Consider the following 23,799-nt stretch of genomic DNA (forward strand, 5'->3'; position numbering starts at 1 on the left):
TACTTTATTTCCTTATCTGATTGGTGGTGGAAATTCAAACTTACTGTCATTCCAAACACAACAGCGCCCGCGCGCCCACACGCGCACATCCGCGCGCGCACTTGCAGCCCACGCTTCAGACTGTGCTGGGGTCTGTGGGAGCTGCGCGAGCTGCCGAGCTCAGTCCGGCTAGCTGGTTAGTGAGTGAAGCCTGGTGTTTAGTGCGCTCGAGCTTTAGAAGAGACACGCGGACTGTGTATTTACAGTATATTTACAGCTCTCAGGCGCTCGAACAGAAGGAAGCGCGGGAAAACGCGCGCGACACGACATGCACGAGCCCGAGTCGACACACGGCGCTGAAGTGCGCGCGCAGACACCCGGAGACACCCAGCGCCGCGAGACACCAGCAACGGCGGGAAAACACGGGATAACGGTAAGATAAGCAGGTTAGATAATGATGTAGTGATGCTGCATCATGTTCTTGTGAACAAAGATGAAGTAGTGTGTAAGGAATGGTGAGCAGGGGGCTGTGGGGGGCTTCCCACACTGTGACTTCTCAACTCGGTGTAACAGCATGCTGAAGGGTCTTTTAATTTGTAGATAAGCTCTGCTGCATTTTACCAAAGTGAATGCTGAGGAGAATATACAGCTCTGGAAAAATATAAGAGAACACTTAAGTTTCTTAATAGGTTTCTCTGATTTTGCTATTTATTGGTTTATGTTTGATTGAAAAGAATATTGTTGTTTTATTCTATAAACTACAGACAACATTTTTTCCCAAAAGCATTTATTTGCAGAAAATGAGAAATGGCTGAAATGATAAAAAAAAAGATGCAGAGCTTTCAGACCTCAACTTATGCAAAGAAAAGAAGTTCATATTTATAAAGTTTAAAGAATTCAGAAATCAATATTTTAGTTACAGTTTTAATGCATCTTGGAATGTTCCCCTCCACCAGTCTTACACACTTCTTTTGGATAACTTTATGGCACTACTGGTGCAAAAATTCAAGCAGTTCAGCTTGGTTTGATGGCTTGCAATCATCCATCTTCCTCCTAATTATATTCTACAGGTTTTCAATTTGGTAAAATCAGAGAAAAACTCATAATTTTTAAGAGGTCTCATTTTTTCCATAGCTGTATGCTAACTCCGGTAGTTTGCCCAGGATTGGTGGGCTCTGTTAGACTAGCACGTCTAGTACAGATACCTATATGTTTTAAGAGTGTTCAGCACCATGGACAGCCCCCAGCCCCTCGTGCATGTTTGTACCCTTATCCTCAACCAAATAGTTGCACCCAGAAGGAAACGTCACACTGCAATGCTATTCTGATGGAAGCTAAAAATTACCATGAACAATAAATGATGAAAAAGTGAGACTAATATTGTCAACCCTTGGTCATACAATACAGAAGTATAGTGTGTAATGCATTCGAAACGCAAAATGCCACATCTCAGCATGGAGTTGTAAAGGTTCCTAATGGTGTCCTGCTATAATCCATCCCCATGCAGCCCAAAAGTTATGTAATAGCATCCCACACATTTTCAGTTAAGGAGAGATATGGCAAAGCTGCTGGCCCACACTCTTATAAGTTGTGAGGTATTATCTTTTGAATGAGGTTTAACATTGCCCATTGTGCTCATATGATTGGAGTTCAAGCGAGGTCTAAAAGTGGTTGCCAAGTGGATGAGGCATTTCATTTCCAAAGTTTTGTGCACATTTAACGATCCTCGCTCCACAGTGTCACTGTGAATACATCACATAAGGTGTTACCACCCACAGTGGACAGCTCAGTGGGTGGTAATGATCGTGACCGGTGGCATCTGATTAGGATTGTCCTTAAAATAGCCAAATGACTTGTCTACTTGGCTATTTTGAAGGAAGATTAAAATGACCAGGAACAATAAATTATGAAAAAGTTAGACTGATATCGACAACTCTTGGTCATATTTACTGAGCTACACCTACAGAAGCATAGTGTAATGCATGCGTAATGCAACATGCCAAACATCTCATCATGGAGTTGTGGAGGTTCCTAATGGTGTCCTGCGATAATCCATCCCATGCACCCTGAAAGTTCCCATGTAATAACATCCCACACATTTTCTGTTAGGGATAGATCTGGCAAAGCTGCTGGCCACTGCATAGTATTTGTCTCTTGAGATGGCAGCAGTATGTGGACCAGCATTGTCATGTTGGAGTAGCTCACATGTGTATTTTGAAAAGGTAGGGCCATGATACCAGGTCTTTTGGATATGCAACAGATGACAAATAACCGTTCATTGTGGGACTGACCACAAAAACAAAAGCAGGGCTTCATTACTAAAGATGACCCGCTGCCATTCTAATTTATTCCATGACAGTCTGACATGACTACCCACCAAGTTTCATTACTGTCCATTGATTCCTTCCATGTTGAACTATTTTTTTTGGCAATGAGTGTATTGCTAATGTGAACCCTGCACTCTACCACTTTGAAAAGTTTCTGAAAATTCTTTTAAAAGACCAAAGTCTGACACTCTCTTATATAGATAATTAGTAGTTTCTTGCAGGGTCACTAAAGACTGCAACTAGATTTCTTTTAAGGTTATTTCACATCAAGCTCCCAGTGGAAATTTATGAGAAACTCAAACAAGGACGCCAATCTCTGCAACTACTAATATAGTCAATCTAAAAACTGAGTGGCCTGGTAGGTTTTGACTAAGACTGTGTATTGGCAAGAACTTGGCGATACAATGTGTATCACGGTAAAGAAGTTGCTATTTAATATATTGCAATATATTGCGATAATGTAAGCAAGACGTTATTTTGCAAGGCTATAAACAAATAAATAAACTGCTGTAAAGTTGCTGGTTTGGAGATACTTGTTTTTCATCAGACAGCGATGAAATACAACACAAAATGAATCACCAATATTTACATGTAAACTAGGCCTGTCACTATATTTACATTATCGACTTATTGTACAATTCAAGGACATGACCTCAATAATATTTGATAATTGCGATATTGTCAGTAGGGATGGGCGATATGGCTCTAAAATAATATTACGATATTTCAGGGTATTTTTGCGATAACGATATACTTGGCGATATAGAAAAACTAAAATAATTCATTCATTTCAGGAATATAGTATAATAGTTTAACAGAATAATCATAATGTGGCAAAATAAATAATATAGCATAAAATAATATAATGCATCAAATAATATTGCAGAATATTTAGTGCATGCATATAAACTGCAAACTAAAACAATTATACAATAAATACACCTAAAGCTTCACAGTAAATAATAGACTACTTTTAAGACAGAACAGCCCTATTATCACCATATGGATTTTTAATATCATGATATTTCTGTGTCACAATATATTGTATACGATATAATATTGCCCACACCTAATTGTCAGTTGTCTTTGTTTACATAAATAAGAGTAAACAGTATTTTAGCCAGTCATGCAATGACCAATGCTTTTATGACTGCGACTCACACATGCACAGTGACGTCTGCAGTAGGTAAAGAAAAGATACATATTTCTCAATATATGATTAATTAAAATGTAGTTGTCTTTTCAAAGAGTACAATTTTTTTTTATGCTATTCTATTATTCTGTATTGTGACAGGCCTAATGTAAACTAACAATTCAGTATTGATTTCAGTTCTTGATTGATTTTCAGATTCAGTTCTTGAAATTAGTTTTGTATCCGTATTGCAAAACAGAATGTTGAAATACTTCGATATATCTGTATTTTTTTTACACCCCTAGATATCACAGGCCATCTTCACGTATTAGGTCACATGCACTGCCTCCAAACAAGGATCCTCAAGGATACCTAAGCAACCATGGCAAAGAAGACTACAAAAAAAGGACTCTTAAAATACTCTTCTGCACAGTCACTGCAATTAAGCGTTCTCAACACAGAGGTCTCTAAATCCCCAAATCTTTTAAAATTTTGAACAATCACTTTAAATTAATGAAGATAGCTGCATGAGGCTGTGATAGTAATACATAAGGTAGACTTTATCATAATGTCAAGACAAGAAAAATGTTCATCACCCTCACCACCATGTACTAAATGATGTCTAGATGACAGGAGTATGCTGCAGCTATAGCAAGACTTGCATATTCTGGTTAAATCGTTTGAAATGTCATTAAGTTTAAAGCCAGCAGTAGTTGCAGCGGCATCAATTAGCCATCTTATCATGACTTCTCAGAACTTTAGCACATTAAGGATCTTTACTGAAGACTGGTTTGCCATTTCTTGCTGGATCTCTTTCAAAAAGACATTGATATGATGAACGGTAATGAAAGTGTGACCATTGCTTCACAGGTTTCTCTCCATGCCAAAGCAGCTGGCACGATTTCACGCCAGATTAGTCATTTGCCAGGAGGTATTTTAGTCCTTCTTAAAGAAGAAGAGCAGTGTGATTATGGTTTAAATGTTTCTTCTTTTTTTTTTTTTTTTTTTGCTTTAGCTTGATCTGTAGAAAATGGCTTCAGGATCTCTGGAAAAAGCGCAGCATTTTTTTTGGGTTAGGCCCATGTTCATTTGTATCTCTTCTGCATCTCCGTTTCAGAGAGATGGAAAACATGTCTTTTCATCCAACATTGCCCTGACAACAGCTTTGTCACACTTCACAGAGTGGAGGATGGGTGGGTGGGTGGGTGGGTGTTTGGGAAGGGGGTGGAGGTGAGGGGCAGCCATCTCTGAAGATATTGTCCTAGATGTTCTGCCTGAGTTTCTCGTTTTTGCCTTGTTATCTCTTGCAGATGCCCTGAGGGATCTACCTGCATTCTGGCACAGACTGATCTGAAAGGCAGGCAGGAAATGGGGATTTTACTCTTCTTGCTCTTCTTTGCACTATTTGGAGATGGCACCCATCCCACAAGTCTGGGCACGCTGGTCAAGGCTCAGGCCACTGAGCGCCGGGTCTTGGCCCACATCCCTGGCGACATCATCATCGGGGCACTGTTTTCGGTGCACCACCAGCCGCCAGCGGATAAAGTCCACGAGCGCAAATGTGGTGCCGTCCGTGAGCAGTACGGCATCCAGCGTGTGGAGGCCATGATGCACACGCTGGACCGCATCAATGCCGACACCAACATCCTGCCCAATATCACTCTGGGGTGCGAGATCCGTGACTCCTGCTGGCACTCGGCTGTTGCTCTAGAGCAGAGCATTGAATTCATACGCGACACACTGGTCTCGGCTGAGGAGGAGGAGAGCATGTCCAAGTGTGCGGCTGATGGTGTCGGAATGCCCATGAAAGGGAAGAAGCCCATAGTGGGTCTCATTGGACCTGGGTCTAGCTCAGTGGCCATCCAGGTCCAGAACCTTCTCCAGCTCTTCAACATCCCTCAGATCGCCTACTCTGCCACCAGCATGGACCTCAGCGACAAGTCCCTGTATAAGTACTTCATGAGGGTGGTGCCTTCGGATGCTCAGCAGGCCAGAGCCATGGTGGACATCGTCAAAAGATACAACTGGACCTACGTCTCGGCCATACACACTGAGGGTAAGACATAATGTGTGCTTATTTAATGTGATTGACGGTTCCTAGAATGAGTTCTTTGGAGTGTGGCGTTCATTTAAAAGAACCTAAAGTATGGCGTCACGTCAATGTCAAAAGTCGGGGGCGCAAAAATATCAGGGGAAAAAAATTAACCAGCGTGTTTTAACATTTTGAGTGTGTAAATTAACTTCTCGTGAGCGGAAATGTGAAACTAGCGAGCCGAAGGAGGGCGGGGACAGAAGGACGGCAGGAGGGTTAGCTAACTGGCTATGCTACAATACAAACCCGGGCAGACAGAGCGGGGTTGCACCCGAGAGTGGGATGTTTGGATTGTAGCATAGCCAGTTAGCTAAGCCTCCTGCCGTCCTTCTGTCCCCGCCCTCCTTCGGCTCGTGGAGGTATGCGGTCTGTCTTGAACCCTGGAGAAATCAGCCAATAGCGTTCGCTGAGGGAGGTGACCCCGGCCCCGCCCCCAAACTGTCAAAACCACCCCTTTCAAAACTCGAGCGCAAAACACTCAGTCGAGCACAAACTGCTGCAGCAGGTAATTCACACAGAGCACAAAAGAAAAAAAACACCTGAGAGAAGAAAAATGAAGCGCGAGAGCAACATTTTCTTTAGCGCGCACACAATTCCTTTTTTTTGCTCGCTAGTTTCACATTTGTGCTCAAGAGAAGTTCATTTACACACTCAAATTGTTCAAACACGCTGGTAATTTTTTTTCACCTGTTATTTTTGCGCCCCCGACTTTTGACATTGATGTGATGCCATACTAAAGAACCTTCCTTTGTAAATTGATCATGATCAAGAGGTGTTACCTTAGTGGATGATTTGAGAAGGCCCACACTTGTATAAGTTGTGAGGTATCTTCTTGTCAACACAAATGATCAGAGTTCAAGCGAGGTCAGAAAATGGGTGCCAGGTGGATGAGACATTTAACTTTCGAAGTTTTGTGAACATTTATCAGTCCTCGCTCCACAGTGTCACTGTGAATACATCACCTAAGGTGTCACCACCCACAGTGGACAGCTCAGTGGGTGCTAATGATCGTGACTGGTGGCATTTGGCTTGGATTGTCCATTAAATAAACAAGTAATTCTGGCAGAAATGTAGAGCAGTGTTCTTTAACTTCCATGAAGACAAGCAAAAGTTATGGAACATAATACTAGTTCTTGTCCCATGACTTTTGGCATGGCATTATATGTCATGTCTCACAACCATCTTACATCCTTTTATGGACACTGAAGATTTTGTAGACTTTTCTATAATAAGGTAGTCTTAGATCATCAAAACTGAAACTTCCATTTAGTCCAGGTTTAAGATTGTTTGCGTTAGCCACATAGAAAGCTAAGAGCAGCCGGAGAGTAAACATACCATAAACAAGAGACAGTCCAGAGTTCATACACAAGAAGGCAATAATGAAGGGCAGGCTAAAATCTGTCATAAATCATCCCAAATGGGAGCTCGAACACAGGCAATGAAAAACGCTTGGTAAAAAAGGGGAAAACCTACAATACTTGGCAAGGAGTGAATAGATAGAAGGTGTATTTATGGGTGGGATCAATAATCCCGGTAATTGACTTCCTGGAAGTGCCGTGTGCAAAGTCACATGATCGCGTGAGGGAGCGAGATCAGCGTGAGGTGCATTCTGGGCATTGTAGTCCGGAGGATGGAGATGGCAGACAGAGCTGAGTGTAGAAGAGACAGGAGCACTTTAAGTGCCAAGCATGACAATTTCTCCGCAGAATTTTTATTTTTAAGATGCATTTTAGGGATACGATTGTTCTAAAGGTAAAACCAGGCTTAGGTTTGTGTATTTTTAATGAGGACAATGTTTAATTTCGAGAATGGTGAATAGCTTGCGGCTGTGAAGGTGAAACTCAGTTAAGACTATTTATAATTGAATACTTTGGACAAGAAGTTTGGATTTGTTTGAAAAGTATGTGTTGAAAGATTCATATCTTGTGTGGTCGATAACAGTATTAAAGTCTTTCACTCTTTGCAAACTTTAATACTGTTGCGCAGGCACTCTTCTCCAGGAACCCACAGCAGTCAACCCTGGCATTTCTTATACCACCTTTTACAGACATGTATTATTATTATTGATGGCGCTAAGGCAAAATGTTTAAAATGAGTCATAGATAGGCCAAAGCTTCCCATTTCCACTCATTCCTTATTCCACAGTGTAATACGGGTACCAGGAATATGCCATAGAAGGCATTACTACCCACAGTGGACAGGGCAGTGGGTGGTAATGTTCGTGACTGGCAACTGGCTAGAATAGTCCATGCACACAAGCAAGCAGCTCTGGCAGAAATCACATCCATATTTAATGCACATCCACATATTCACATACTTTAGCTACAATGCCATATTGACTTCAAATTTAAACTTAATTTAGACTTAAATTAGAAAAACTTAAGTTTGAATTACAACTTGTAGTTATCACCCCTAAATTGTAGGTTAATTTAATTGATGTTTTTAGTTTTATCAATTGCTTTGCACAGTAATTCTATTTTGAATTTTATTGTCAGGTAATAAAATAATCCTGAGTGAAAAAGAGTGAACATTTTAGCATATCAGCAGCTCAAAAAAATGATGTCTGCTTTTACAGCCTACAACATAGAGACTAGACAGTTAATCATAAGTAAAGTCAAGTAGTTTTAATGATATATGACACGTGACATGTATATAAGATATGAGTGTCGGAAAAGATACTTTAGAGTGTTGAATCAACTTATAAGTTGATTCAACACATAGATCTCAGTTTGAATGTATATTTGACCACATATATTTTGACCAATTTAGAATCATTGAGTAATGTTTGAAAATATCCAAATTTTAGGAAAAACTACTTAATTTATTAAATTTTTTAAATAGATTTTTATTTCTAATTTATTAATTTTCGCATTTTCTTCCCATTTACACAGCCAAATTCCCAACCCACTTATTAGGACTCCCCCTATCACTAGTGATGCCCCAACACACCAGGAGGGTGAAGATTGGACCATGCCTCCGTCGATACATGTGACGTCAGCCACCGTCTATTTTAAACTGGCTGCTGATTCAGCAATGTAGAGTAGCATCACTCGACTCAACTGGATGAGTTTAACAAGTTTTATATCAGTGTTTCTCAATCCTGGCCCTGTGTGCTCCAGCCCTGTACGTTTACCACACTTTCTCTGCTTTATCTCACTCTGCTACTTTTACAGGACTTGTTACGGAGTTTAATTAGTTGATCAGGTGTGTTGGGAGCAGAAAAATCAATAAGTGTGCAGAGCAGGGGCTGCAGAAGCATGGCTCAGAAACACAGTTTTATATAATAGTGTCCCAATTTTCATCTCAACACCTTAAACACTTTAAATAGCCACACAGTTACTCACAATATGACAACACCTTTTAAAAGTGTGCACTTTGGACAAGACATTAGGGTTTGGCATAATTGGGACAGACATCATGCTAACTCTTTAGCAGTGGTTGCCGGTTAAAAAACGCCATTCGGGATTGGACTGAGATCTGTTGTGGATCGTTCTTTTTGTCGTGTTTACTTAAACTAACATCTTGCTTTTTTAACATGCAGTTTAATGCATTAAATGCTACATGAATTCCCAAGAGTCTCACACACATATCGGCGTGTGTGATTGACATTGGAAATGTACTTTTCTGCCTTTGCGTGTTGCCCAGGCAGTTGTATTTTGCAACTTTGCATAAAGACTTTAAAGCATACATCAAATTAAATATATTAATCAAAATAAACATATGGACTGGATGATATTGTAAAAAAAGATATTTATATTATTCAAACATATGAGACATTCTTGATTTCAGTTATGATTTAAATATTTAGTTTTCACTTAACAATTTCAGTTTTTTTTTCTGAAAACAAAAACAGCTCCATTTAAGGTGATGCGCAAGCTATTGTTTCTTTTACGTTTAATTGTGTTTTTTTGTTTATTTATTTATTGGTTTATTTTTTACAAATAGTAAGCCACTCCCTTCAACCTTACATGCAGCTTTCATATTAAACACGGTGCAAACATAACCTCCTTGTATTTCAGTTAAGGGTCAGGGAAAAATATTGAAATCTTTGCCCAATAAAAGAGTTCTTTACAGATTTCTGACAGAAACAAATGTATATGTACTAGAGCTGCAACAATAAGTTGCACAATCAACAACTGCTACGAGAAATATTTGTCAACATGGAATTTATGAATACAGAAGTCATTTAAGTAGAATGTCCTGAAAACAACAACATTTGGCCCGTGTGAATGTCTCCTACAATATGCTTTGTAATTTTATATAGGTACATCTACTATCAAAATGTGATACGATCAAAATCTGTCCAGGGCTCTAAAAGCTGAGCTGTCAGGGTGCAGTAAAACATGTATTGGATTAGGAGCCTTACCAATAGGAAACACAAATGGAGGGCATGGTAAAAGATATTTGCAACTAATGTAAAAAATAATCGTCAGATTAGTTGACTACTAAAATAGTCACTAGTTGCAGACCCACAATCTAATGAGATTCCCTTTGGCAGCTTCTATATGTAAAGATGTATTGCCTGCAATAAGTGGAATTAAATGTTAAATTAAAATTACAATAATATCTATTAATAATAATATTTTTGTTGGACAAAATATTTTCAAAAAATGACAAGTATTAAAAGACAAGTAATCCCATGCCCGACAGACAAGTAATCCTATCAGGAAAAATTAAGCTTTATTACACTGATCTGAGATCACTTCACTTCGACTCTTCGGTAAGACTGTGTTGCTCACTGTGTGGTTGTAATACAGAGTAATAAAACATAATATGAAATTAAAATTAAATCGTGAGGCCACACTGTAGCGCACACTGTAATTGTGTAATTACTGAAACTCACACTCTGTGCCGTTAATAGGTCCATCCTGACCAAATACATTAACTTTCTTCTTTTGAACTGTGTGTCAAGTTGCTTATACCGGCCCTGGTGGGCTCCAAGACTGATGACCTGGCAGACAAATGTTAATTACAGCACTGTTAAATATGGAAGATGGACCGCAGTAGAGCTGGCATCTGTGGAATATTGAGGAGTGCTGCTTCTACTGCTTCTACTTCTACAGAATGTGATCTTAAGGCATAATAAAGGTGTACAGTAAAGTGCTGTACAGTACTGCTAAACATTCATTCATGCTAATTTAGGCATTTAGCTGGAGTACCAAAGAACAAAATGTCTAACAATTACCTTTGAAAAGAGCCATAGAAAATGAATCATCACCTGTAATTATATCACTCTCCAGCTAACGAAACCCCGACCTGATTCAGATTGCTTCAGATCAGCGCTGTGTTCCCCAAAATCCAAAGCGTCTCACTTCATCATCAGCTGCGTTATATGTAATTGATTTAAAACTCCCCCACATTACTGTGGCCCTGTTTGCCTATAAACAGTTGATGGGCATATTGAGACCCAGCGTGACTCCGTTACTGTGGTTACTGTGTAGGCGCCCTGCTTTTGTTTTCGTCTCTCTGTTTGTGGCATGACAGACCATAGAATTCAGTAGGACAGCTTGGCTCGCTCGATGAGGGCCGATCATGACCGTCATTTACATATTCGCTTTATTTTCTCCTGCCAGTGGGCGTCGACGGGCACGGTATAATTCATTTCCCAGGTGGAGTGTTCAGCGCTCAAAGGCTAGTGGTCTTGGGTGGGCAACGGAAATAAGGTTAACACTCAGACAACCATGTTAACATGAGAGTGAAAAACAACAAATGAGGACCTGTATGCTCTTACACTGACAAAAAGTCAAAATAATCACATAAATAAAAACAGTCGGGGTGAAATTATTGTTTACAGATGAGGTAGATTATAGTAACAATAATTCAGAAAAGGTAAAAATGTAGACCTCTCAGAATAAAAAAAATCCCATCCCCACAAATAAATGCTGTCATGCTGGCCAGACACAAGACAGACACGTGCAGATATAAATTACAGTATTTAATAAAGGGGCTGAGCAAAAGAGAATAGTGAGGGACAGGCAAGGTCAATAACAACAGGGCAGCGTAAACCAAGAACATATCAAGAGTGGCCAGGCAGTCCAGGGTCATCCACGGTTAATTCAATATCAGATCAAGCTAAAGTGAAGTAAAACTAAAAAGAACAAAAAACAAAAGGGCCGGTAACAAGGCAATCAGTAGAGTAGGCAAGGCAAAGGAATAGTCAAAAAAACTAAACAGATCGCAAACAGAAGACAAAGCAAGAAAACACGTGGTGTAAAAGCTAGTAAACTAGGTGCAATACTCAACAAGGACAGGAGGGAAGTGAGGGGTATTTATACATGGGATTAGAAAAAATAGAATATTAATATGACCAATTGGTACATTTGGCAGTGTTGGCAGTGTGCCAAGTCCTGCTGAAAAATGAAATCTGCTTCTCCGTAAAAGACTTCATATAATCCAGTGGATCAACACCAGCAGATGACATGTCTCTCCAAACCATCACTGATCATCAGTAAATTTTGCAATTCATTTGTAAATCAAGGGAGCAGAGTCTGGAGGAAGAGTGCAGAGACACACAGTCCAAACTGCTCGAGGTCTAGTGTGAAGTTTCCACCAATCAGTGATGGTTTGGGGAGACATGTCTGTCATCTGCTGGTGTTGATCCACTGTGTTTTATTATCAAGTCTAAAGTCAGTGCAGTTTTGTTTTCCCATAAAATCTTACTGCAATTCATGCTTCACTCTGCTTATAACAACTTTTATGGAGATGGGGATTTCATTTTTCAGCAGGACTTTTTCAGCACACTGCGCACACTGCCAAAAGTAACAATTGGCCTTAAATAATATTATTTTTTTTTTAGATACTGAATTTTAGGTTTTCATTAGCTGTAAGCCATAATCATCAACAATAAAATAAATAAAGGCTTAAAATAGATCACTCTGTGTTTAATACATCCATATAATATATAGGTTTCAACATTTGAACGGAATTACTAAAATAAAGTAACTTTTCAATGATATTTCATTTTTTTGAGATGCACCTTTAGTTGCATGTACATAACCTAGCTACATTTTTTCATGATTAATGCTTGATATAATATGTATCAACCTTTGGTTTGATAAAGGGGTAATAAGGTCATATTAATGGACCTGGCATATAATGCAAAAGATTATGATGTATAAAACACGTAAAGCCCTCCAAAGTACATAATTCGACATGCAAATAGGAATTAGCTGCCAGCTAAAGCATTGTAAGGCTTAATAAGTGCATTACAAGGGCATTCCAATGTCACCCTGTTCTGAAATGTTGCCAGTTTTTTATACCCCATTAAACTAAGCCATATTTCTTGGCTTGTCTCATCTCATAGTCGTAGGTAGTGCCATCTCAACACATCCCACATGCAGTTCTCTGGCAAAGAGGAACACAGAGTGAGAGAGAGAGAGCCTTTGAACACTGTGCCCCAAGAGGAGACGCAAACAGAGAAATTTAGAAAGGAAAATCTGTGACTAAACTTGGAAGCATGAAAAAAAAAACACTGGGAACAGCTTGAGGAATTCGACAGTGAATAATAAGAATGTACGCTCAGGATATAAATCTCTGTCCTCACAACGATTGAGAAAATTAGGTTTGGAAAATTAGATTCAGGATATTATTCGATGCATCATAAAATATCAAATCACACAACAGTATGATTTGATTTCTGTTTGGTGTATTTCAGGCATAGACTGATTGAGAAAAAAACACATTCCAGGTGGCTGCAGAACTTGGCATGCAGTTACATCTCAGGCAAATATGCAAATGATTACAAATGAAGTGTGGTCTGGTAAAACTTTGGGTACTTCTGGGTAGTGAACCTCTTGGTGAGAGATCGTTGACTGCTAGACATGCCACTTCATGATGCAACACTACACAAGGAGACATTTTGCCCAGTTTAAAATAACTTTGAGAACTAAAAGGCAGAGGAGACGCAGAATTTTTGTTGCCCGTCAATCTTCAGCCAACCACCATTATCTTCATTTGACTTGATTTCATGAATGAGAAACCTAAAATGCTACGGTCTGGAACCCCATCTTCTTTAGCAGCAGATCCACAATCTGCACTGAAAAAATGATGCGTAAAATTTACTTTAAAAAAAGTTTTGCAACTTTAATTTCAGATAATTTTAAGTAACTTCAACTCGGTTACATGTCAAAAATGTTACATAGAGTAAATAAGTGAACTGAACTGCAGTCAATCCTTTCTTTTATTAAACCTTACTTAAATTCTGCATACAATATTACCTAATTAGAATTACCTAAATTATATATTATTACTCAAATAATTTATGATACATCATATAATTCCTGAAATTTAAATATATTTAGTTAAAACACACATATTACACTATTTACACAGTTATACTAAGTATAGTTATACTATATTATACAGGTTACTAAAAAGAATGTATTACATGCCATCCATGTGTTGAGACAGTGTAATATGTGTGTTTTAACAAAAAATATTTAACATTCAGGAATTATAATATATTATGTGTCATAAATTATACAATAAAGTAATATTGTATGATTTAAGTAATTGTAATTAGGTAATATTGTATGCAATATTGTATTCAAGTCTTGAAACCGAGTTGAAGTTTGTTTAAATTTATCTGAAATTAAATTTACTTTTAAAAAAGCAAACGCAGAAAGTTGCGCAACTTTTTTAAAGTAAATTTTACGCATCATTTTTTTCAGTGTGTTTGGGATCCAAAACCAGATTTGCTTGAGTTTGGGAGGCCTTGTGGTGAGCACTTGAAACCTGCCATTCCTGTGGTGCACCACACTGCCCCATCTGCTGTTGTGATGATCTGGGAAGCCATTGCATATCGCAGTCGGTCACCCCTAGTAGTGATATGAGGGACACTAACAGCTCAGTTGCCTCACATGACATGAATCCTTAATCACATTTTTCGGCAGGATAATGCTCATCTACACACAGCAATTTCCAAGAATTTCAACTAGCATTACCAAGGAATGTTTCCACCAGAATGCTGCATTTTCTTGCCCTTTCCAGTTGCCAGATTTATTACCAATTGACCATTTATGGGACAATCTGGGGAGCCAGCTTCAGCAACCTACGAGTATAAAGCATGACCTACAGACGCATCTCCAACATCTCTGGGCAAGCGTACCACAGGATGTCATACGGAACCTGTATGTCTCCATGCCAACAAGCCATATCTCAACTTGTGTCCAAGCTGAAGATATAATTAAGAACCAGAGTAGGGGTGGGCGATATGGCTCTAAAATAATATCACGATATTTCAGGGTATTTTTGCGATAACGATATACTTGGCGATATAGGAAAACTAAAATAATTAATTAATTTCAGGAATATAGTATAATAGTATAACAGTATAATCATAATGTGGCAAAACAAATAATATAGCATAAAATAATATAATGCAGCAAATAATATTGCAGAATATTTAGTGCATGCATATAAACTGCGAACTAAAACAATTATACAATAAATACACTTAAAGCTTCACAGTAAATAATAGACTACTTTTAAGACAGAACAGCCCTATTATCACGATATGGATTTTTAATATAATTTTAATATCATATATTTCTGTGTCACGATATATTGTATACGATATAATATTGCCCACCCCTAAACCAGACTCAATTGTACAGTTTTCCAAAATAAATGTGTACTTTTGCTTTAGTATTGTAATCACTTATGTATATCATTACATTCAAACATAAAGTGAATATGTACACATTTAGTAAAAAAGGTGTAAACATTTATTAAATATTGCGAAAATCAAATATCATCAATGTTAATGGGATTGTATATAAATGCAGTAATTTTTAATTGTACATAGCAGTGGAAATACTTCATGTATTAAAACATGAGCTGAAATTTAAAAGAAAAAAGCGAGTGAGTACTTATGACTCACTAAGGCCCGGCTCTAAAAAAAAAATGTTTCAAGCAGAGATTAATCATAACATAGCAAAAGCAGCCCACAACCCAAGCATCTTAGCTGGAATAGGGCTAGGAGGAGAGAAACGCATGGTTATGTCATGCACTTCCCTGGAGGCACAACCACATGCCTTATTTTGTGTATACTTGTTCATTTAATGGCTATTATGTTCACAAAGTGTACAAGGTTTTCAGTATTCTTACCCTGCGTTCACACTGGAACGCGACGAGTCGCTTGTGTCGCCCAGCGTTTGTCGCTTGTGGGCGTGTCAAGCTCAACGCCCGCGTTTATCATGGTCCAGCCTCCGACAAGAAAAAAGGCACAAAAAAGGAATCACTTGGCCACTTTATTCTCCAGCTATAACTCCCAAACTTGCTGGACTCTTGTGCGTTTCTGTGATTTAACTGCGCTGGAAACGCAGCCGTTCCCACAGACTGATATGGGTCCACCCCGTTCAACAGAAAGAACCGGGAAAGAAACTAGAAATTCAGAGGACGTCGAACCGCCTTGTTTGTGATTGGTCCAAAGAAAAGCTAGGAGCCAATCGGGTTAGAATGTCGCTTCATCGCGTCATAACTCATTTGCATAGAGTTGAGAAAAATTCATCTCCGTGTCGCTTGTCGCTCTGTCGCTCTGTCGCTTTGTCGCCTCTCGCGTGTCGCGGCGACAAATCGCGCCCTGCCATAGGAAATGAATGGTTGCCTGTCGCGTTGTCGCTTTCCAGTGTGAACGCAGGGTTAGGCCTTTTCTACCTAGCTCTCCACCTAGATTTCTACCTAGTGTTGCAGCCTCTTATCCACTTGAACACAGTGTTTTTGGCGAATGGAAACCCCAAATGTTTCTGAAAATGCTCTTCAAGATGGAGAGTTTTCAGAACTTTGTTTTGAGTGTTTTTGTGTGGGTGGGCAAACTTAGCTTGAAAGTCTGAGGTAAATCTGAGGTAAATCTACACTGATGGGTGTGGTGGTCTGGAAGTGAGGTCATTCCTTAAGTGAGCTGTGTAGCTGCGTGTGAACATGCAGATCAGTGTCCTCTGCTGACACGCACAAAGTGCCACGCTGTTAAGATATGAGCGTGAAAAGTCAGAGCACAGGGAATGGAAAGTGACACACTGATTGGGTTATTTCACGTTGCGCACAAAATGTACCCAAGATTAATTAAGAGAGTTAGTACATGTTTTATGCGTGTCTCTAGCCATGCAAGGCATATTTTTTTTCCCAAATGACACCAAAACTCACCGACACACCCTAAATCAAGCTGTACGGTGTGACCAGTGCGCTATAGATGAATAAAATAAGGCTCTGGCCATAAGTTCTAATATCACAATGAAGCTGTACAGGGTTGCTGCCACTGAAGCCTCAAAGGTACAAAAACTCTTCATTGTCTGATATAAATTTTAGATTATGATGCTGTGCTTTAAGAAGGTTTAGAGACCATTTGTTTGAACTAGGGATGCATGAATATCATATGCATGGTATAAGTATCAGGCCTGATATCACGCTAATGTACTCATGTTCGCCAACAAGGCCCTGATATCAACATCCGGTATCAAGTGCACATTGCTGCACTGAATTACAGACAACTTCATTTAATTCAGTCACAGTTCTGCAGCATTCGAGTTGATACGAGTGCGTAAGAGAAAGACCGGCATCACTTCAGTGTTGCTTGTGGATCCCAAGCTCCCCAGGGACTCGCAGAACCCGGAGTGGATATTCAAATCAAAGATTCATACATTTAACGCTCGGGCACAGGCAGAAAAAAAAAACTGGTATTCCCAGTAAAATTGACTCAAAATTCTACTCATTCGACTCTGTCACAAAAAATACTCAAAATTAACAAATTTGTAAATTAACAAAACTGTTTCATCGCACTACTTTACTACTTCACTATTACATATCCTGACTGATCCTGACTGCTTAATTCTAAGTAGGCGTCATCAGTATCGGTGAGTACACAAATACAGGCACTCATATTCAGCTTTACACTATATTTAGGTCTGTTTTGGCTGTTATGCTACTGCTTGAGGAAGTTTTCATCATACATTAAACACCATGGCCAGCGGCGTAGATATTTTCACAAGCGTCATCGCTATTTAAACAATGCAGGCGCAAGATAGAATAATAGACTGTTGGTGGGATGTAAGACAGCATGAGAATTGCAGTGCGCTTTGTGCAGGGTGTAAAACAGGGCCCTATAAGTGTGAACTAGGGGTGGGCAATATTATATCATATACAATATATCGTGACACAGAAATATTGTGATATTAAAAATCCATATCGTGATAATAGGGCTGTTCTCTCTTAAAAGTAGTCTATTATTTACTGTGAAGCTTTAAGTGTATTTATTGTATAATATAAGTTTTATTTTGCAGTTTATATGCATGCACTAAATATTCTGCAATATTTTTTGCTGCATTATATTATGTTATGCTATATTATTTATTTTGCCACATTATGATTGTTCTATTATACTATTATACTAAATTCCTGGAATGAATGATTTATTTTAGTTTTCCTATATCGGCAAGTATATCGTTATCGCAAAAATACCCTGAAATATCGTGATATTATTTTAGAGCCATATCGCCCACCCCTAGTGTGAACCTTTAAATTTATAAAAAAACCTTCACATTAAGTGTAGGTTCTTTAGACCTAAATTGTTTATTCACGCACACACACACACACACATCTGTATTACAAACATGAACAAACTAGGGTTATTTTTGTCTTACAGATCTCCGCGAGCACAATACACGCTTCCTAGATCAGCAGTCCTACTGAAACACTTGGTACATATGGGCGGAAAGTAGGTGACCTGATTCTGAAGTGAAATGGAGGAGTTTACCCCTGACACCATGCGAAAGCAGGGCACAGCAGTATGTTGATCATTAATGTGTCTTTGAATGAAGTGTGAAAAAAACAAAACACAGCTCAGACTGCATCGACTAAATACATGCACAGGCTAATGACTGAAAAATCTCTGAAGCTATTTATTCTTTTCGGTTTAGAAATCCAAAGATTTGGATTCACAAAGACGTCATGCCTGTTTGAATAAAGGTGCCTGAAGGGATTCTGTGGAGCTATGCCATTTGGGGGTGAGCTTGGGGGAGGGGTGCGTGTATTAGACTTTCAGTGAAGAATTTCAGAAACTGGAAAGATTCCAGTTGGCAGTTAAAGTGTATGTGTCAAAAATACATGCGTTATACTACTAAAAATAATTTTGCTTAATCCTTGTGTGGTGTTCGGGTCTGTGGGACCCGTTTTTATTTTTCATCAAATGATACAAAAAAAAAAAAATATTCTATGTCAGGAAAACCCAGGCAGGGAGACGAGGAGGCGGACACAAGTGCAGGTAGGGACGAAACGAATAATTTTATAAATATATATATATATATATATAAATAACAAAGATAAACAAATAACAAAGAACACGTAATAATAAAGTAAACCAAAACAAACGAGAGGAACTAGTGAACATAAACTAAACAAACAAGAAGTACTAAATATATTTATATACAAACAGGGAGTAAATAAACAAAGAAACAAACAAAGCTAAGAACATAAACAAGAAACTAGAAACTACCAAAAATAACCAAGAAATAACCAAAACTAAACAGGGCAGGGATGTATATACAAGAGAAACAACAAGAAGCAAAACACTAAGAAATAAACAAGGAAATAGACTATATATATAAATGGCAAAAACAGAGAACAGAGAAACGCTAAGAGGACTGATAACACTGAGAGAGACAAAACAACATTGGAAGGTGCAAAGACCGACCGAGACAAAGTGGCACAGGGGATCTATTTAAAGAAACAGGAAACACACTAGAATTGGAAACACCTGGGGAAGGGGCGGAGCTACAAATGAGAAACACATGGTGGAAATCTACTGACAAGAGACACAGAGGAGTACAGGTCACGTGAGGAAAACACACAGACATGAGACAGGGCTAAGACCTGACATTCTAACTCAAACTCATTGGCATTGGCTCATTTTTTGTGAAAAACATATATCAAAACACATTTTCGATAAACACACACTGTACCCCCCCCCCCTAACTAAACAAATTTTCTACTCATATCTTGAGTTTAATTCATTTTATTTTACATTTTATTAAAAAACTAATAAAAAAAGAGTAGCACTTTTTAAAAGAAATGTAACATAAGAAAGGTAAAGGGCAAATATTAACCATGTAAGCTGTTTATATTGCTTGCAATTTAGGTGAAGCAAGCATGTGTAAAGCATTTTAATGTAAAATTGCTTAATTTTGCTGAATTAAATACAAGTAACAAAGTAAACGAGTAACAAAAATATGAACACCACACAAGGGTTAAGATATTGTCATTCTTGTCTGGCATCTCAGTGTTTACTGATGGCTCAATCAATGTTATTTCAAGGTTGGATTAACATTGAATTACTGTATGTTCTGATCTTCAAAGATGAATCAGCACTGATGTTGCAGCGTAGTTTTAACCTTCTTCAGATTGCAGCAGAAATAACACAACCTAAAGTTTTTTTCTATTTTTACAAACAAATTTAGGTAGTTGAAGTCTGATAAAAATGCAATTAAAATATTGATTATATTTACAAGACAAACTTATTCCAAAATCTGTGAAGGATTTATAAAAATGCTAGTTTTTATAGAGTCATATGTCTTAAAAAAAACTTAAAACCATTTGGGAACCTTGCGTTAGGGCCTGTCTTGGTCGAACAGAATGCATATTGAAATGGAAAAACCTGTAATAAACTCTATATGAAATTATTAGCAATTAATTAACATTTGATTTACATTTGCAGCCACATTAAATGTTTAAAAACACTGTGTCTAGCCATTTGTTGTTTAAACGTTTATGATTTCACAAGGCTGTTTTCTGTTAGCTAACTAGCTATGACTTGTCATAGCAATTTGGATGGCTTACAGTACATGTCCATTTACCATTCTGCAATGCCCCTTTTTTGCCATGAACATACTGACCAGTGTACAAAAACACCTACTCCAGCGGGCCAAGCGCTGACTTTATGATCAGGAGATCGCTGGTTCGAATCCTGAGCATGCAGCTTGCCATCAGCTGCCGGAGCCCTGGGTCGATGTCACTCTTTCCCCTCATCACTCCTAGGGTGATGTCATTAAGCACAAGGCATCTGTGAGCTAATGTATCGGAACCGAATCACTAAGCTTTCCTCCAAGTGTGGTGGTTACTTAGCAATGCTGCATCAGCAGCAGATTGAAAAGAGGCGGTGGCTGGCTTCACATGTGTTGGAGGAGGCATGTGCTAGTCTTTACCCTCCTTGTGTTGTGGCATCACCTGTGATGGGGATATACAGCTGACTAGCAGCTCAATGGATGGGACAATCTGCCTCCTTAAGTAGCATTCTATCATTCTGCTACTGTGCAGCAGGTTATGTAGCGTAGTGGATAACAATACTGCCTTTCCAGTATAGGCTAGGGTTTAAGTCCCTTGCTGGTCAAATACACCACACTCTATTAGTTTTGGACTTGGGCCCAATCCCATTTCACCCCTTGGCCCTACCACTTACCCCTACCCCTTTTCAAGTGTACCCCTTTCCCTTGGAACAGAGAACGAGAGTGAAATCTTTCCCCTAAGAATTGGGACAACTCTTCAAGCACCCAGTACCCTGTCGTGGTGATAGCAGTGGAGCACTAAAGTTACCTAACCTAGTAACCTAGCTGCTGATTATCAACTTTAGGGCATTGTATGTCTTCAGAAAGAGGGGAAATGGTAAGGAAATTAATACTTATTGTCAACTAATCCTTAATTCCTCTGTGATTGTTGAGCTGAAATTAGCTTTAATTAGCTTTTATTTTAATTGATTTGTCTGTTCCACCTTAAATGCTGAATCCCCTGCAATCTATTGCATCATTTAAGGTGGAACAGGAAAGTTAGCTAGTTAGCTACTGAGACAAACTACTAGCGATCTTTTTTAAGCTTGTTATGAAGAATTTGGCCATAAAACATTGAAACTACACATTAAATGATGGTAATATAGTGTTAATCATCGGTTTTAATAAGGAAAATACTTAACTACATTTGTGGGTTTCTTTGGTCGCTTGTTCCGCCATCTTACCAGTGATTCTCATACCCCTCGGTTTGAAGAGTGCATCAGAAAAATCTCCATTTGAAGGGCTAACAAGTCCTATCCCTTCACCCCACCCCTCCAGCCTAACAAGACACCCCTACCCCTTGGGGTGCACGCACAAACCAGAGGAGTAGGGGTAATTGGTAGAGCCGAAGGGTGAAATGGGATCAGGCCTTGGTGTAAGTTGCTCTGGGTATAAGCACAAGATAATGCTGTAAATGTGTAATTTTACCACCGTAAATGTCCAGTAGGGGTGGGCAATATTATATCGTATACAATATATCGTGACACAGAAATATCATGATATTAAAAATCCATATTGTGATAATAGGGCTGTTCTGTCTTAAAAGTAGTCTACTATTTACTGTGAAGTTTTAAGTGTATTTTTTGTATAATTGTTTTAGTTAGCAGTTTATATCGTCGCTGTCCTATGAAAAACACTTATCTCCACTTTTGTTCATTTTTAGTTTACTACATAATTTGAACAGACAAACTGTCCCTTACACTGTGCCAAAATTTCTTAATGCATAGACCAATAGAAACTCTTCAAAATGAACTGAAATAGACATTTCATTTACATTGACTTCCACTGAAAGTTTACAAGGTTTTTTTCTGTTTTGGAGATCAGTGTTTTTCATTGGACAGCGACGATATGCATGCACTAAATATTCTGCAATATTGTTTGCTGCATTATATCATTTTATGCTATATTATTTATTTTGCCACATTATGATTATACTGTTATACTATTATACTATATTCCTGAAATTAATGAATTATTTTAGTTTTCCTATATCGCCAAGTATATCGTTATCGCAAAAATACCCTGAAATATCGTGATATTATTTTAGAGCCATATCGTCCACCCCTAATGTCCAGAAACCTGCATTACTCTACTTACAGTATCTGTGTTTCTGGAAGAACACTAGAACATCATGCCTCATTTTACACTGGTCAATAAATTGCTCTTGATCTTGATCTGCAGGAAACTATGGCGAGAGCGGAATGGAAGCCTTCAAAGACATGGCAGCTAAGGAGGGGATCTGCATTGCACATTCTGATAAAATCTACAGTAACGCCGGGGAGCAGAGCTTCGACCGGCTGCTGGAGAAACTGCGCAGCCACCTGCCCAAAGCACGCGTTGTGGCCTGCTTCTGCGAGGGAATGACCGTGCGAGGCATCCTAATGGCCATGAGACGCCGCCGCCTTGTGGGAGAGTTCCTATTGGTTGGCAGGTAAGATCGTTCTACACTGATATATACTGTAGTGCTAATAGTAACCTTTGTTTTGCACTTGATCTACACTCTCAGAAATGAATTGAGGAGGCACAGTATGAAAATGGTGCTATAAAGGCAACTTTTGGTGTATAAAGAACCTTTTTTTTAAAATGATATGTGAGTTAGAAAGTAAATCTCAATCTTTCCTACAGGTTTCACATCTGACCCAAATCTAACTGTCGCCATTCATCTAATTAAAAACTTCTGAATGTAGTAATTAGTTTCATCAGGTGAGGTGGATTAGGTTTGAATCTAAAATCAGCAGGAAGGCTGCTCTACAGAATTGGAAATTGAATCGGAGAGCAATATTTTATCCCAGTTACAGAGTTCTTTAAACCTTAGAAAGATTCTTCCCACACTGCAAAAAATCCATTGGCAAAAACTAGACAAAATATATGCAATTTAAGACAAATATATGTATATTAAGCAAAAAAAAAATCTGCCAATGGAGTAAGCAAAATTTTCTTATTAAGATTACTTACAAAAAGCAATGGCAAATTCTCAAAATGAGTGAAGAAACACCTAAATCAAGCAAAAAAGTCCCTGTTTTTGGACAAAAGAATTAGAATAACTTGATTGCTGCTTGATTGTGCTTATTTTGAGTTAAATGACTTAAAATAAGGTACAAAATCTAAGTAAGAATGATTCAGATAATTATCCCTAAAATAAAATCATCAAAATAATCTAGCACTTACACAATGCTTAGTAAGACAAAAAGTCTTATCAGAGAAGAAAATAAGATTTATTGCCTTAAATTTAGAAAATTTCACTTGCTAAGATTTAGATTTTCTGCAGTGCCCATATTGTACATATACAGTTAAAACCAGACGTTTACATACAATATATTAAAAAGACACATATGCATGTTTTTCTCAATGTCTGACATGAAATCAGAATAAACTTCCTGTTTTAGGTCAATTAGGATTACCAAAATTATTTATATATTTATATATTTGCCATTTTTACTATTTTATGCCATGCCAAAA

General features: G+C 38.4%; 1 protein-coding gene across 1 annotated transcript in view; it reads left to right on the plus strand.

Moving 5' to 3' along the window:
* Positions 1-112: 112 nt before the first annotated feature.
* Positions 113-23,799, plus strand: part of grm5a (glutamate receptor, metabotropic 5a) — a 74,585-nt gene continuing 50,898 nt past the window's right edge. Inside the window, exons 1-3 of the mRNA XM_007247261.4 lie at positions 113-412; positions 4,749-5,494; positions 22,522-22,771. Coding sequence (XP_007247323.3) covers positions 4,807-5,494; positions 22,522-22,771 — 938 coding nt within the window. The 5' untranslated portion in view covers positions 113-412; positions 4,749-4,806. The remainder of the gene's footprint in view (positions 413-4,748; positions 5,495-22,521; positions 22,772-23,799) is intronic.

Source organism: Astyanax mexicanus, chromosome 20, assembly GCF_023375975.1.
Source record: "Astyanax mexicanus isolate ESR-SI-001 chromosome 20, AstMex3_surface, whole genome shotgun sequence".
Taxonomy (NCBI): domain Eukaryota; kingdom Metazoa; phylum Chordata; class Actinopteri; order Characiformes; family Acestrorhamphidae; genus Astyanax; species Astyanax mexicanus.